At 43.9% G+C, this 13129-nt stretch overlaps 1 protein-coding gene across 1 annotated transcript in view; it reads left to right on the forward strand.

Annotated features, from left to right (window-relative positions):
• LOC124619494 (zinc finger and SCAN domain-containing protein 22-like) overlaps positions 1-13129 on the forward strand; it is a 745754-nt gene that overhangs the window by 568821 nt on the left and 163804 nt on the right. Inside the window, exon 6 of the mRNA XM_047145908.1 lies at positions 10973-11138. Coding sequence (XP_047001864.1) covers positions 10973-11138 — 166 coding nt within the window. The remainder of the gene's footprint in view (positions 1-10972; positions 11139-13129) is intronic.

Here is a 13129-nt window from a genome sequence, read left to right on the forward strand (position 1 = left end):
TGACTAACAAGAAACTATACCTTTCATGAATCACTTACCTTACAAAAATCTTCGTTATTCAAACTACTGCAATACAGCGAGCGCCAATACTGCCAGCTAAATAAAGGATTCTAACTACTGAAGGCATTAACTACTGATAGGTATAGTTAGCAAATGAAAGATTTTCATAGAGATAAAACGATGTATTTACCTTATAGTGTTCAAAAGTCATAATCTATATATCAGTTCATAACATCCAGTCTTACAAATTTCCTTTTTCTGACGGACACAAGTCCAGATCGTCCGCTCTCAAAATTCTGCCATCTCTCTCCCCACATCCACCACTGCTGGCGGCTCACCTCCAACTGCGCAACGCTACGCGCTGTTGACATCCAACTACCCAACACTACACAAGCAAATATTCCAACAATGAGTCCAACCAGCCGCAGACTGCACACAGCGCAGTCAGTGATTTTCATACAGAGCGCTGCTTGGCGTTACCAACATAAAAACCTAATCAGTCTACTTACAAAACCATATCCTAAGGTGACTTGTAACTATGCCGTAAGTGCTAAGTAGCCTGGAGCATGGAGCCCAACATTCGTTGTCAGACCAAACTAATTAGCCTCTAAAGGGCAGTACGTTAGTGTATGAAAATCAGTCGGATGTAGGGATCCAACTCCAAGAAGGTCGGTGAAGGCACACAATCCCTGTCTACCAGCATTCCCGTAGCACAGGATGCGACCGTGAAATGTATATTTCAAGAACCACCCAAATTCTTCATACAGGGTCATTCAGTTGCTCCTACCTTTGGGTTTTATGCAATCTGCAACGCCTCCAAAAGCGATGTGCAAGATTTCATATTCTCTCACTAGGTATATACAAACTGTTAGTCCCACAGAAAATACGAACAGGAAATTTTTGTAGGAATTTTAATGCAGTTAAATTTTGTAGTGGGATACGTTTTCGCTGGAGGCCATGGTTTCCCACTTATTCGAGAAAAACCTTCTTGAAAGTCACTTTTGTACGCTTTTCTTGATATTTTAGGGGGTTGCAGTTTGAATGAACCCCACAGATAGGGGCACCTGAATCACCCTGCAGAAGAGAACAACTTTATCTCATATTTTCATTCGTTTCAGCAAAATGCAATTGTATCGTGCAACTGAACGGACTCAAAGTTTACATGCTGACGAGAGTAGAAGCTTGCTGGAAAAGAAATTTAATGAGCATCTAGTGAAAAGTGAACTTGTAACATTGCAAACCGTTCCTCTATTCTGTGTTCGTGAAAAGTTTCCGCTGTTCCTTTTAAACGTGTTCAGATTGGCATTCACAAATATCATATGCGGTTTTTACCAGAGAGCCAAGTTCTGCAGTCTGGTTTCTTATCGGTAACGACTGGAGGAACTTCTAATACAGAACTACAGAGAGTCCATGTAAACAGATATTTCTTTGCTAAAATCTCAGTAAAATAGCTGAAACGTTCAATACAGAAGAAGAATGGATAAACTAGAGATTATAACGATGTTTTGCACGTATACGTAACAAAATTAGTCATCGCCCGTATGGAAAGCAGCGGTCGTTGTAATAATTAATGTGTTATTTCCAATAGCACGCAACCTTTGCCTGTTTATCTATACATTAATGTTTCTCGAAGTGGAACACGTGATTGACTTTTTGTAAGGATTCCCGACTACCTTAAATAATTACCTGGTCGGAAGTTTTATGTGTGTATTTCTTGATCTTTAGTAGCCAATCCACCCATTAAGGAAAAACTATCAGGAGGAAACCGCGCCGGCCGCGATGGCCGTGTGGTTCTAGGCGCTTCAGTCCGGAACCGAGCGACTGCTACGGTCGCAGGTTTGAATCCTGCCTCGTGCATGGATGTGTGTGATGTCCTTAGGTTAGTTAGGTTTAAGTAGTTCTATGTTCTAGGGCACTGATGACCTCAGATGTTGAGTCCCATAGTGCTCAGAGCCATTTGAACCATTTGAGGAAACCGCATCCTCTGGTGCATGTAAATTTGATTGCTTGTCCAGATAGAGTGATCACTGTGATTGGTTTCATTCGTCAGCGCGTGAAGAATTACAATAACATTACATTGTTTTATAGGTAAGCTTCTTCACCTGAGCTTGCATGTCCGCGCTAATAAAGGCACAATGTGTGATTGCCTTGCCCTGTAACATATGCTTATGTGGCCCACATTAAGACGCAGACAGGTGAGGCGCTTCCTCCCGGACGGTTATAATGGCGCGGCCATATGCCACAGCCCAACTGCGCTGCGCCGTATGGTTAATGAGCTGAGGACACACGGGTCCCTCCTGCCACTGCACCCTTTCCCCACATCCCTACCGACTGCTTCCTGCACCTGTTTGCCATGAGCGTACTCCTTATTTCCTTCTGGTCTTCCGGCGGTCTCGGGGTTTAAAGTAAGAAATCCTCTGCACTCTCGGAAATTTTTCCATGCTGCTGTTACGGTCGTAATAACATCTGCCCATTAGCCGCAATCCTACACCTCAATAACTCACAAGTTTAAGGGTATCTGTTCTGTGTTACTTGACGAGACGGTGCTGTATATCGTTTGGCGAGGTAGGGAAATAATGGGCAACGATGAGCAATGTCAAGCCTGTGTATTAGATCGTTCTATTCTAAGAGACAATCACTGTGCACCGTGGATCCACAGATTAATTCCTCACAGAAGTTGCGCTGTTTAACGAAATCTCAAGTACTTTTACGGTGGCTGTTTATTACGCTACCGCCGGCCGCGGTGGCCGAGCGGTTCTAGGCGCTTCAGTCCGGAACCGCGCTACTGCTACGGTCGCAGGTTCGAATCCTGACGCGGTCATGGATGTGTGTCATGTCCTTAGGTTAGTTAGGTTTAAGTAGTTTTAAGTTCTAGGGGACTGACGACCTCAGATGTTAATTCCCATAGTGCTCAGAGCCATTTGAACCATTTATTACGCTACCACCAACGTTGCCAAATCCAGTAATACCACTCAAGAGCCATTTTGCATCTGGGATGCAGTGTATCAGTATATGTTTTGGCATGTAGAATCTGAATCTACCTTTGAAAATGCCCTAGAATATAAGAATTTGGATTTTAAAGATTTTTTTTTTATTTTTTTTTTTTTTTTACTGTCAGGCCTTGAATCATTTGAAAAAAAAGTTCTTCAGTTGATTGAAACAAAGCTGAAAGAAGATGTATTTGATCTATCGTGAAAAAGAAAGGTGATGAAGGATCCAACCTTTGATACCAGCTGGTCAGACTTTTTGATTGAGATAACCGTGTTTCCATTATGAATGATCTGACCGACAGCTGCAAGAACATTCGGTGCAGAATGTCGCTTGATTTCTTCCCAGAAAGTTTTGGTAGCCCAAGCGATGGACAGGTTGAACACTTACAATAAGACACCTGTACGATGGAACACCATTATCAAGGTCACTGCAACCCTTCGATGATGGTCGACTGCTGCTGGCGTCTTGTTAGGGACAGAGATCAAACGGCAGAAAAAACGAGATCATCGCTGTCGCACTTTTCGAACACCAAAGAAGATTAAAGGTGAAAATGGGTGGGATTGTGTACATAACATTTTGAACAAAAAAATGGTTCGTATGGCTGTAAGCAATATGGGACTTAACATCTGAGGTCATCAGTCCTCTAGAACAAAGAACTACTTAAACCTAACGAACCTAAGAACAACACACACATCCATGCCTGAGGCAGGATTCGAACCTGCGACCATAGCAGCAGCACGGTTCCGGACTGAAGCGCCTAGAACCTCTCGGCCACAGCGGCCGGCTAACATTTTGAACAGGAACTCATGTCCGAGAACTACTGTTCCGGTGCTACAGACGTTTGAAAACATATTTGCTAGGTACGTATGCGCAAGGTAGTCACAGTAAGGGGGAGGGGTGCTTATGTCGAATCAGCTAATGTTATTAGACGCGTATCCTACCTCTCTGACCTTGTTCGAACCGCATTCACATGTCTGTGAGTGTTAGAGCAACATAGTTGAGTAAACATTTTCAGAATACACTGACATGATCCATGTGTATACAAAGCTCATGGTAATGATAGGGCTGCTCATCGCCTTTATCAAGATCGCAATCCATGACGTCCGACTCCATCGCGTATCCTTTTCGTCAGAGTTACGCAACGGCTTCGAGAAAGGAATATCTCACCGTCAGCAGACATGACTATCGTGCTCCAAGGAGACGCCGTACACCTGAATAGGAGTTTGTGAAAATTGAATAAGTTTCCTTCCTGTTTCTTTGGTTATAAATGAATGGAACTGTAAAAGAGGGAATGTACTGGGTCACACCTAATAAATTAATTGTAAAAGTGGTCGCATTACCAACGTGTTTCCAAATGGTTGTATCACGGAAACGGTACGTTTCCGGACATGGGTTCCTACCCAAACTATTATGTACTCATTCCCCTCTACAAGTCCTAGAAGTGTGTAACAGAAGTTTCCGAACACCCTGAATACGTATTACATGGCACTGAGCACCAAAATTCTGATTACTATTTGTTGCTTGTTTTAACTTTTCCAGTATTCTACTGTAATGTTTGTGATTTTGGTTTATATCTAGGAAACGTGAACTGATAGAGAAAACTCGATTTTACCAGTGAGTTCAGCAGCGCAAAATTATGTGCATCCACCCATTTACAAACCAGATGCAGAAAAAGGTTTCTATTTGTTGACTATTTGTTGAATAGGTAGGTACCTACCGGCTGGAGGTACAGGATAAACGCCAAGGAAACGAAAAAGGAATAGGTGAAAGGCTACACCTTGTCGCGCTTCCCTATTTACCCTTGCGATACTGTTTTTAGTTTCGGCGATTTTTGTATAGTTTCTGTGTGACCTTATGAACTATTATCACTTATTCACATTTGCTGTATACTCTCGTTATCTCTGTGGTGTATTAACCCGGCAGTGGTGTGTAGGGGTGTGGTACACCCCTTATTGCGAGTTTCTGTAATTAATTGCTAGGTGGCATGTCACATTGCTCTGTGGTTCCTGGTAATTGTTACGAGATGTCAGCAGAATGGTACAAATGCGTTTTTGTAACTTTAGTTGAGAATATTCATGTTGGTCTGCTAGTGTGATGTAACGCATGCATGTTGGCTGGTGACTTAAAGCACATCCCGATCTGTACTGTACCCGGAAACAAAACGAAGAGGACGGCGGCTGTGAAGTCACCGGTTCATTTGGCTCGAAGCGCGGTACCGGTTGTCTGCAGCTTCTAATGCAGCAGCGAGAAGTAAAGTTGGCCGTTTTATTCGTCGCCATCCCTGTAATGTGGCCTGCGCGTTCATTAGCGGAACGGTCTCCTGGCATTACGTGAGATTGCTCCTGGACACCGCAGACAGGCATGTACAGGACGCTCTCCGCAGCAGCGAACAGGAAGGCCGGTTAATTTAGTGCCGTACGCGCTCTACGGCTGGCCGGCAAAGTGAGTCATCACCAGCGGAGGAGCGCTGTCGTCACCGCAGGAGGTGCGAGATTGTGGTGACGTCACAAGAACTGATGAGCAGCCTCAGTGAAGCTGGAACATTAGCTGTCTACATTTACAGTCATAGAAAAAAGGTATTCATACAGGATAACTGTATTTATTAGAACTAAATATCGCAACCAGAGACGTTATTTGGTAAACTAACAGTCTTCTGGGTTTCCTTTCCCAATCCGTGCATATAAAAGAATTAACTAAGCTAGTTTTCCACAAAAAGTAAATAAAAATTCTGCCCAGCTGGCATTACACAGTGGGGAAAAAGTATTCATACACACAAAAAAACTTGAAATGCACTTAAATATAATGAAAATGTTAACAGTTGCTTCATCAATGTATCACTTTTGTAAATCTTTTTTGCATGCAATGAACCAGTTTATTGGTAGTCTCTGAGGTAATACTGGGTAGGGCAGTTAAAAGTGACGTGGAGGACAGACTTCTAGTGTACAAAGAAACACAGCAGAGGAAAGGAAATACAGTACTATCCTAACTACAGTGGATGTTGAAAGTGACCACCATTCATCTCTTGGCACTTTATGGCTCTGGTCGGCAAGCTGCTGAAGATGGATCGAACCTGGAGTGGTGGAATTGCTGCATTCTCAACCGTAATGTTCTGCTGCATTTCTTGAAGATTATGAGGATATCTACAGTACACCTTAGGCTTGAGGGCTCCCCGCACAAAGTAATTCCACTCTGCCCCTTAAGGTGACCTGGCTGGCCAGCTTAGGCCACGACCAGACTAATCCCTGTTATCAACTCTGTCAGACGTGAAGATTGTGTAAATGTTCTCCAAGGTTCGACCGGCTGTGTGGGCAATAGCTCCATCCTGTTGGAAGTAACTGTGGGTAATTTCCTCCTCTGTTAATGCTACCACAGAAGATGAGACCAATAATGCAAACACTGCACATCAAACCCCAACCCTCTGATCATGCGATGGTTTTTTCGTGGGAGTTATGCGGATTCTCCGCTGCCCAGAACCTGTGAGCTGACATAGCCACTCAGATGAAACCAGGCTTTAGCAGACATAAAGAGCACACCCATGTTCAAGACTTTCACTGAGTGAAATCACAAAACTGGAGGTGCTGAGGACTGTCTGCTGCTTTTTGTGGATGAGCAACAGACACTCAGCAGGGATGTATGTGCAGGTCAAGGTGGAGTATTCGTCCACATGGTCGAAGTGATATGCCGGTCTCTTGCGATAGTTTTTGGGTTGATTTGGAAGGACTCTGATCCATTTTCTGGTGAACCACAGCCACACTTTCTGGTGTGCGGGCACGTTTCGGTATGTTTCTTGTTGTTCAAAACAGATCCTATCTGACTCCATTTTCATGGCACTCTTTGCTGGCAGTTTGACACCATTAAACTTTTCAGGAAATAACGGACCACACGATTGGCCACGCCTTTGTTGTCGTGTAACTTTCCACAACGAACACTGGCTGCTCCACTGTGAGTGCCATCGTCCCCTTTGACCTGCTCCACTGGCAGGGATACGTGGGTGCTCGTCACGGGGTGTGGTTGTATGCATACATTCACGTCCCATCACATCCACTCGTCCGGACCACTTTTATTTGCCGCCTCCCTCTCTTTCGCACTTGTTGTGTAGACGTTATTTCACAGCAGTCTTCTTACGAATTTCTTGTGTTCTCATCATTCTTCCAAGCGTATTCAAAAGATATACCACTGGATTAAGGTCTGAGCTCTGTGTGCGAAACTTGAAAGTATGGGGAGTTTGCCACAACAAGCACAGACGAACAACTTTCGCTGTATGCTTATGATCATTGTCTTGTTGAAAATAATTATCTGTGCCTAAGCCCAAGCTATTAGCACCATTTTCCACATTTTCCTTTAGGATATTTAAATACTGAAATCTACCCATGTTACTTTCAGCAAAAACAAGTTTCCCAACAGCAGATGTAGACGTGCTGATCGAGTTCTGAGCCATTGTAGAATCAGGGACTTTTCAAATAACAGGCGTGCGGGTAGTGGGACAGAGGTTAAATATTTGGGAGGGGATTTTCCGGACGGCATTTACCTTAGAACCAAGCGAAACCTTTCCAAAACATTGGTTATAACCGAGGCAGACGGAAATTACATTGCCGGAATAAAAAATTAGTTCATTACCAGCTTCAAGTTATTCGCTTGTTCATTGTAAGTGCGCACAGCAATCGTCGTCAGGTAGGACAAAGTAGCTACCATAAAGCGTCAAAAGTTATACGTGTGCCGCCGTGTGAGAGATTTTGGTTCACGCTGGTGTGTAAACGAGCGCGTTCATTTGTCGTCAGAGAGAGATCAGCGCTGAGCAGATAAAGAGGCAAAGCCGGCGTGTGTAGGCCGAGCAGTGCAGGCTGAAGAAGATGGCACGGTGTCCGTCCCGGCGGAGAGCGATGGCCGTGTCCGACTGTCTCCGTGTAGCACGGCGTCCGCGGAGGCGCAACCAGCAGCTGGCTGCTAGCTGCCTCATCTGCATGCGGCAGGGTGCATGTCCGCGTCTCTGGAGCGCGAGGCTGCCACACCTGTTAGCATTAGTCGCTGCCCCCAACGTACAAGGGTACTTGTCCATCTGCACGACCGCGTCGTCTTCATGCTGTACTCCAGCTCAAGCTTAGAAGTCGTCCCATCATGAACCTATTCGACTTTGCCTTAGTCGTTTGGCTACCTGGATGTACATGCCGTTTTTTCCTATCTGAAATGCTTCCATATATTTATTTATTTAGTGTTGGTGCATTCTTCCACCTAAGAAATAGACCAAGTCGTAGCTTTTTATCGTTTATAACAACAAGTAATAATATTATTCGGTAACTATTTTCAAGGAAATAATTATCAGCTGACCCATTAATTACTAATGTAATATTATCCAAGATGAACCAAAATTGAAGCTCTCGGACATCGCAGTGCAATTTCTCGCATTTCAAATGTTTAAATGTGTCTCAAATTATATGGGACTTAACTGCTAAGGTCATCAGTCCCTAATATTACACACTAATTACGCTAAATTATCCTAAGGATATATACACACACCCATGCCCGAAGGACGACTCGAACCTCCACCGGGACCAGCCGCACAGTCCATGACTGCAGCGCCTCAGACCGCTCGGCTAATCCCGCGCGTCTCTCGCATTTCATCCTGTGCATATTTTCGGTAGAAATTTCGTCGCGTGCATATTTTCGGTAGAAAATGAACGTTAAATGGTTCAAATGGCTCTGAGCACTATGGGACTTAACTTCTGAGGTCATCAGTCCCCTAGAACTTAGAACTACTTAAACCTAACTAACCTAGGGACACCACACACATCCATGCCCGATGCAGGATTCGAACCTGCGACCGTAGCGGTCACGCAGTTCCAGACTGTAGCGCCTACAACCGCTCGGCCACTCCGGCTGGCAATGAACGTTAAAAAGGGCAGTTTGGCAACAATATACTTAAAGGCACGACACGTATCTTCACATGCAAATGTGTAATTTTGCATTAAAATACTCGGATTCGTGATTTCGACTGCGGGTCTAGTTGTAATTTCTTTTTGCTTTCTAATTTTAAATTTCTGGAGTCTTACAACAAATCTTATACAAAAGATATGCGGTCATGGGCGTCTGCAGAAATTTTTCCAAGAGTGGCCAGATTTAAAATATGTCAGTTTTGATATATCTGATTCTGTGAGTCTGAAAACGTACCGTACCCCAAGAATTAAACTTGTCAATAAGTACACAATAGTTATTGTATCTGAAAAGACTGACATTTATCTACGAATTTAGTATTCTTAACGTACATTACTTTGGTGCCGTATTTTAGGGTAGATTTCTTTGGTACCTAACCGGAAATCATATGACAGTAGCAAACGCAAGTAATAAATTTTTATGTTATTATTATGAATAAGGATGTCCCCTCCCTCGCTTCAACCATCTAAAATTACAACCACATACGATTAAATACAGATTACCAACAAAAATGGCACATTAATACTCATCGAAGTGAACGAACTTTAAAAATAGCTTATACAACTCTTCTATATGTAACGCCTTGTTTGCTTATAAAACTCACGTCCGTTCACATTAACGAATTCATTGGATTATTTTCATGTCTGCGTTCTAGTGTCAACTTGCTTAAAACAAGTTGGATGAAATAGTTTCTGAATACTACATTTTTTGGGTAGGTTGCCCAGGAATTACATACGATTTACATAGACACAGAATATTTGTCGTACATATTTTTACACGCTGTTGCTAAATTGCCCTTCTTTGAGGCCAGTTTTCTACCGTGGATACTTTCTCGGCTTTTTTTTTTTTTTTTTTTAACTCGTGCCACTCTGATTCGTCTCGTGTGATTTTTTTTCCACTGTTCCATGCCCTACCTCTTGGCTGCATGGTAACGCATCTGAATATATTGTGGAAAAATATTTTGCTTCCACAGAATTGGTCTTGTAAGCCTGTGCAAACTTCAGTAATATGTTCTCCTGCAGTGTGTATAAAGCTATTTCATATATAGCTCGCCTTGTCCTATGCAACCTCTCACTTGCAACCTAACATACAGGCTGTTAAAAATAAAACTGACCCATAAAATATTTCTTGAACACTAAGGAAGGCAACACAACTGAGATCATGTGCCTGGGAGTCCGCCTGCTTAGCTGAGTGGTAACGTGCTTGCCTACCCTGCGGTGGGCCCGGGTTCGATTCCTAGCCGGGTGGGAGATTTTCTCCGCATGTGGACTGGGTATTGTGTTGTCCTCATCATCATTTCATCCTCAACACCAGCCCAATGTGGCGTCGACTGAGAAAAGACTTGCACTCGGCGGCCGAACTTCCCCGGATGGGGCCTCCCGGCCAACAACGCCAATTTTTTTATCTGCCTGGGAGTGGGTGATGCAAGATGGGTTGCCTACCTTAAGGCGCATGAAACATTTTCTGGGCTAGTGATTCCACTCTCTAGTACAGAGGCACGTACGTCTTAATAATGATTTCTAGAGGTAGATGCGACTTATTTAGGCTAATCGTTGGCGTTCTATTCATACAACAGACCTCACTGCCAGAAATTTCAACGATTTTGTGGAAAGATTCTCATCAACATTCAACCCCAGATACTTTACTTAGCTGCTGCACATTTTTGATCAATTGTAAGTAATTGTTTTAATTTTTTGTGTATCACAGTCTGACTTTTATCATCACCTACACGTGTTTGTTTGTAAACGTTTTAAGTTTGCATCCATAAAACATGCAATTAATTTACAAAAAAATGTTTTCGATTTGTCGCTCCTTCAGTTGTATCACTGTACAGTATTTGAAGTTGATTGTCATGTAGCATCATGGTCATGGTACCTCCGAGATGTCTGAGGTAGTCACCTCGAGTCAAATCCAGGGTCTCAGAGCTGTACTGCGTTAAATATTAGCTCACGAAAAGCACACTTTTTTATTTATTGTGCCTTGAGCCCTTAAGCCAAGCTTCGCCTCTGAATAGGACTTGCCCACTTATCACTGTGTCTTTCTGATTCCACAGGAGAAGCCCCACAAGTGCGGTCTGTGCTCGAAGTCATTCCCCACGCCCGGGGACCTCAAGTCGCACATGTACGTCCACAACGGCTCGTGGCCCTTCAAGTGCCACATCTGCAACCGGGGCTTCAGCAAGCATACCAACCTGAAGAACCACCTCTTCCTCCACACCGGTGAGTACCCCTTGCTGCTTAACGGTGGCACAGAAACCAGATCACGAGTATTTTCAGAGGTTCCACAGCGCAGTCTATCAAAGAATCAAGCTACAGAAGGCAGATTTCACCAACAGATCCAGCGTATACCGGGTTTACCATATTTCAATTCCAATGTTAAACAGATGGTAATAGATCCCAAACCAAGCACTTCGACGCAGGAATCGGTGCGATGTTGATGGCAATGCACACAGGGAACAGCAAACTTCAGCAGAAAATGTGTTTTCGAACTGATGTATACGATCCCGGGACGGAGAAGAAAAAGGAAATCACAAGCAGGTGGGGGAGGGTACCTTCTACCACTGCTAGTCATTCCCTTTTCTGTCTCACTTACAAACAGAACGAGGGAAAAACGCCGTATAACTTTGTACGAGCCCTAATTGTACTTTCCTTGTCTTCGCGGTCCTCACGCTCAATGTGCGTCGGAGGCAACAGAATTGTTCTGCTCTCTATTTCAAATACAGGTTCTCTAAATTTTCTCATCATTGTCCCTCCAAGAACTCCAATTCTAGATCACGAATCATCTTCGTAACACTCGCGTGCTGATCGCACCTACTGATAATTAATGTAGCAGCACGCCTCTGAATTGCTTCGACGTCTTCCCTCAAACTGGTCTGGCGGAGATCCCAAACACTAGAGCAACACTCAAGAACGTCTACGTAAGAATTCTATTCGCAGTCTGCTTTGTAAATAAGTTACAATACTCTCACCTTCGCTACTACCGATCTTAAGTGCTTGTTCCATTTCATATCGGTTTGCAGTGTTATGTCTTAATACTTATTCGGCTTGACTGTGTCAAGCAGCTGAACACAAATGGTGTATTCGAACGTTAAAGGATTGTTTTTCCTACTCATCTGCATTAACTTGCACATGGTTACATTTAGAGCAAGCTGCTATTCATCACAACAAATATAAATACTGTCTAAGCTATCCTCTATCCTTCAACAGTCGCTCAACGATAACTCTTTCCTTTGTAGATAGCGCGTCCCAGTTCCGCTAGGACTTCTTATGTGAAATTCTAAAATGCAATGCTATCTCGTGGCCACTGAGGCATTACGATCCTTCAAGTTCCATCAACAGCAGTGTAGAAGGTCGCTGAGCGAGTGTAACAGTTTGTGTCTGAAACTCGTCGCAAAATGGTGGTGGAAGAGCGAGGCAGCCTCCACTTTTCTGTTGAGCTTTTTGCGTTTTGGTCGAGAATTGGTCGAATCCGATCTGAATACTCAGAGCCAATATCCTGGTCGCCCTCCATAACATCGCTTCAGTCCACAAAGTGAAGATCGTGCGAGAGGTTTTAGCCAGCAAATGGATCACAATCCTGGATCATCGGCCCTGTTCGGAGAATTTCGCCCCAGCCGACTTCTCGTTGATCCCCAAATTGAAGTTGTCAGTGGAAGCACACGTTAACGACGCAGTTAACGATATCCAAGAAAACTGCGCTGCAGGACTAAATGCAATTGCAAAAAAAGGACTGCAGTGACTGTTTCAAAACACTTTTAAAGCTATTTCAGCTGAGTATGGCCGGCCGGAGTGGCCGTGCGGTTCTAGGCGCTACAGTCTGGAACCGCAAAGCCGCTACGGTCGCAGGTTCGAATCCTGCCTGGGGCATGGATGTTTGTGATGTCCTTAGGTTAGTTAGGTTTAGGTAGTTATAAGTTCTAGGGGACTGATGACCTCAGAAATTGAGTCCTATAGTGCTCAGAGCCATTTGAGCCAGCTGTGTATGGATTCAGGGAGAGGCTGTTTTGAATAATTACAGTGATTTTGTGAAGATACTACACGACTTTCATTTTTCATAGCCACAGTCCTAACGGAACTGGGACTCACTAGGTACTAAGCGTCATCAGCAAACAATCGTAGATCGCTGCTCATCATATCTCTAAGGTCAGTTTTGTGTGCAGAGAATAAGAGTGGTCCTGTCACACTTCCCTGGGGCACTGCTGACGATACCT

The sequence above is a fragment of the Schistocerca americana genome, chromosome 6 (genome assembly GCF_021461395.2).
Source record: "Schistocerca americana isolate TAMUIC-IGC-003095 chromosome 6, iqSchAmer2.1, whole genome shotgun sequence".
In the NCBI taxonomy this organism is placed as follows: domain Eukaryota; kingdom Metazoa; phylum Arthropoda; class Insecta; order Orthoptera; family Acrididae; genus Schistocerca; species Schistocerca americana.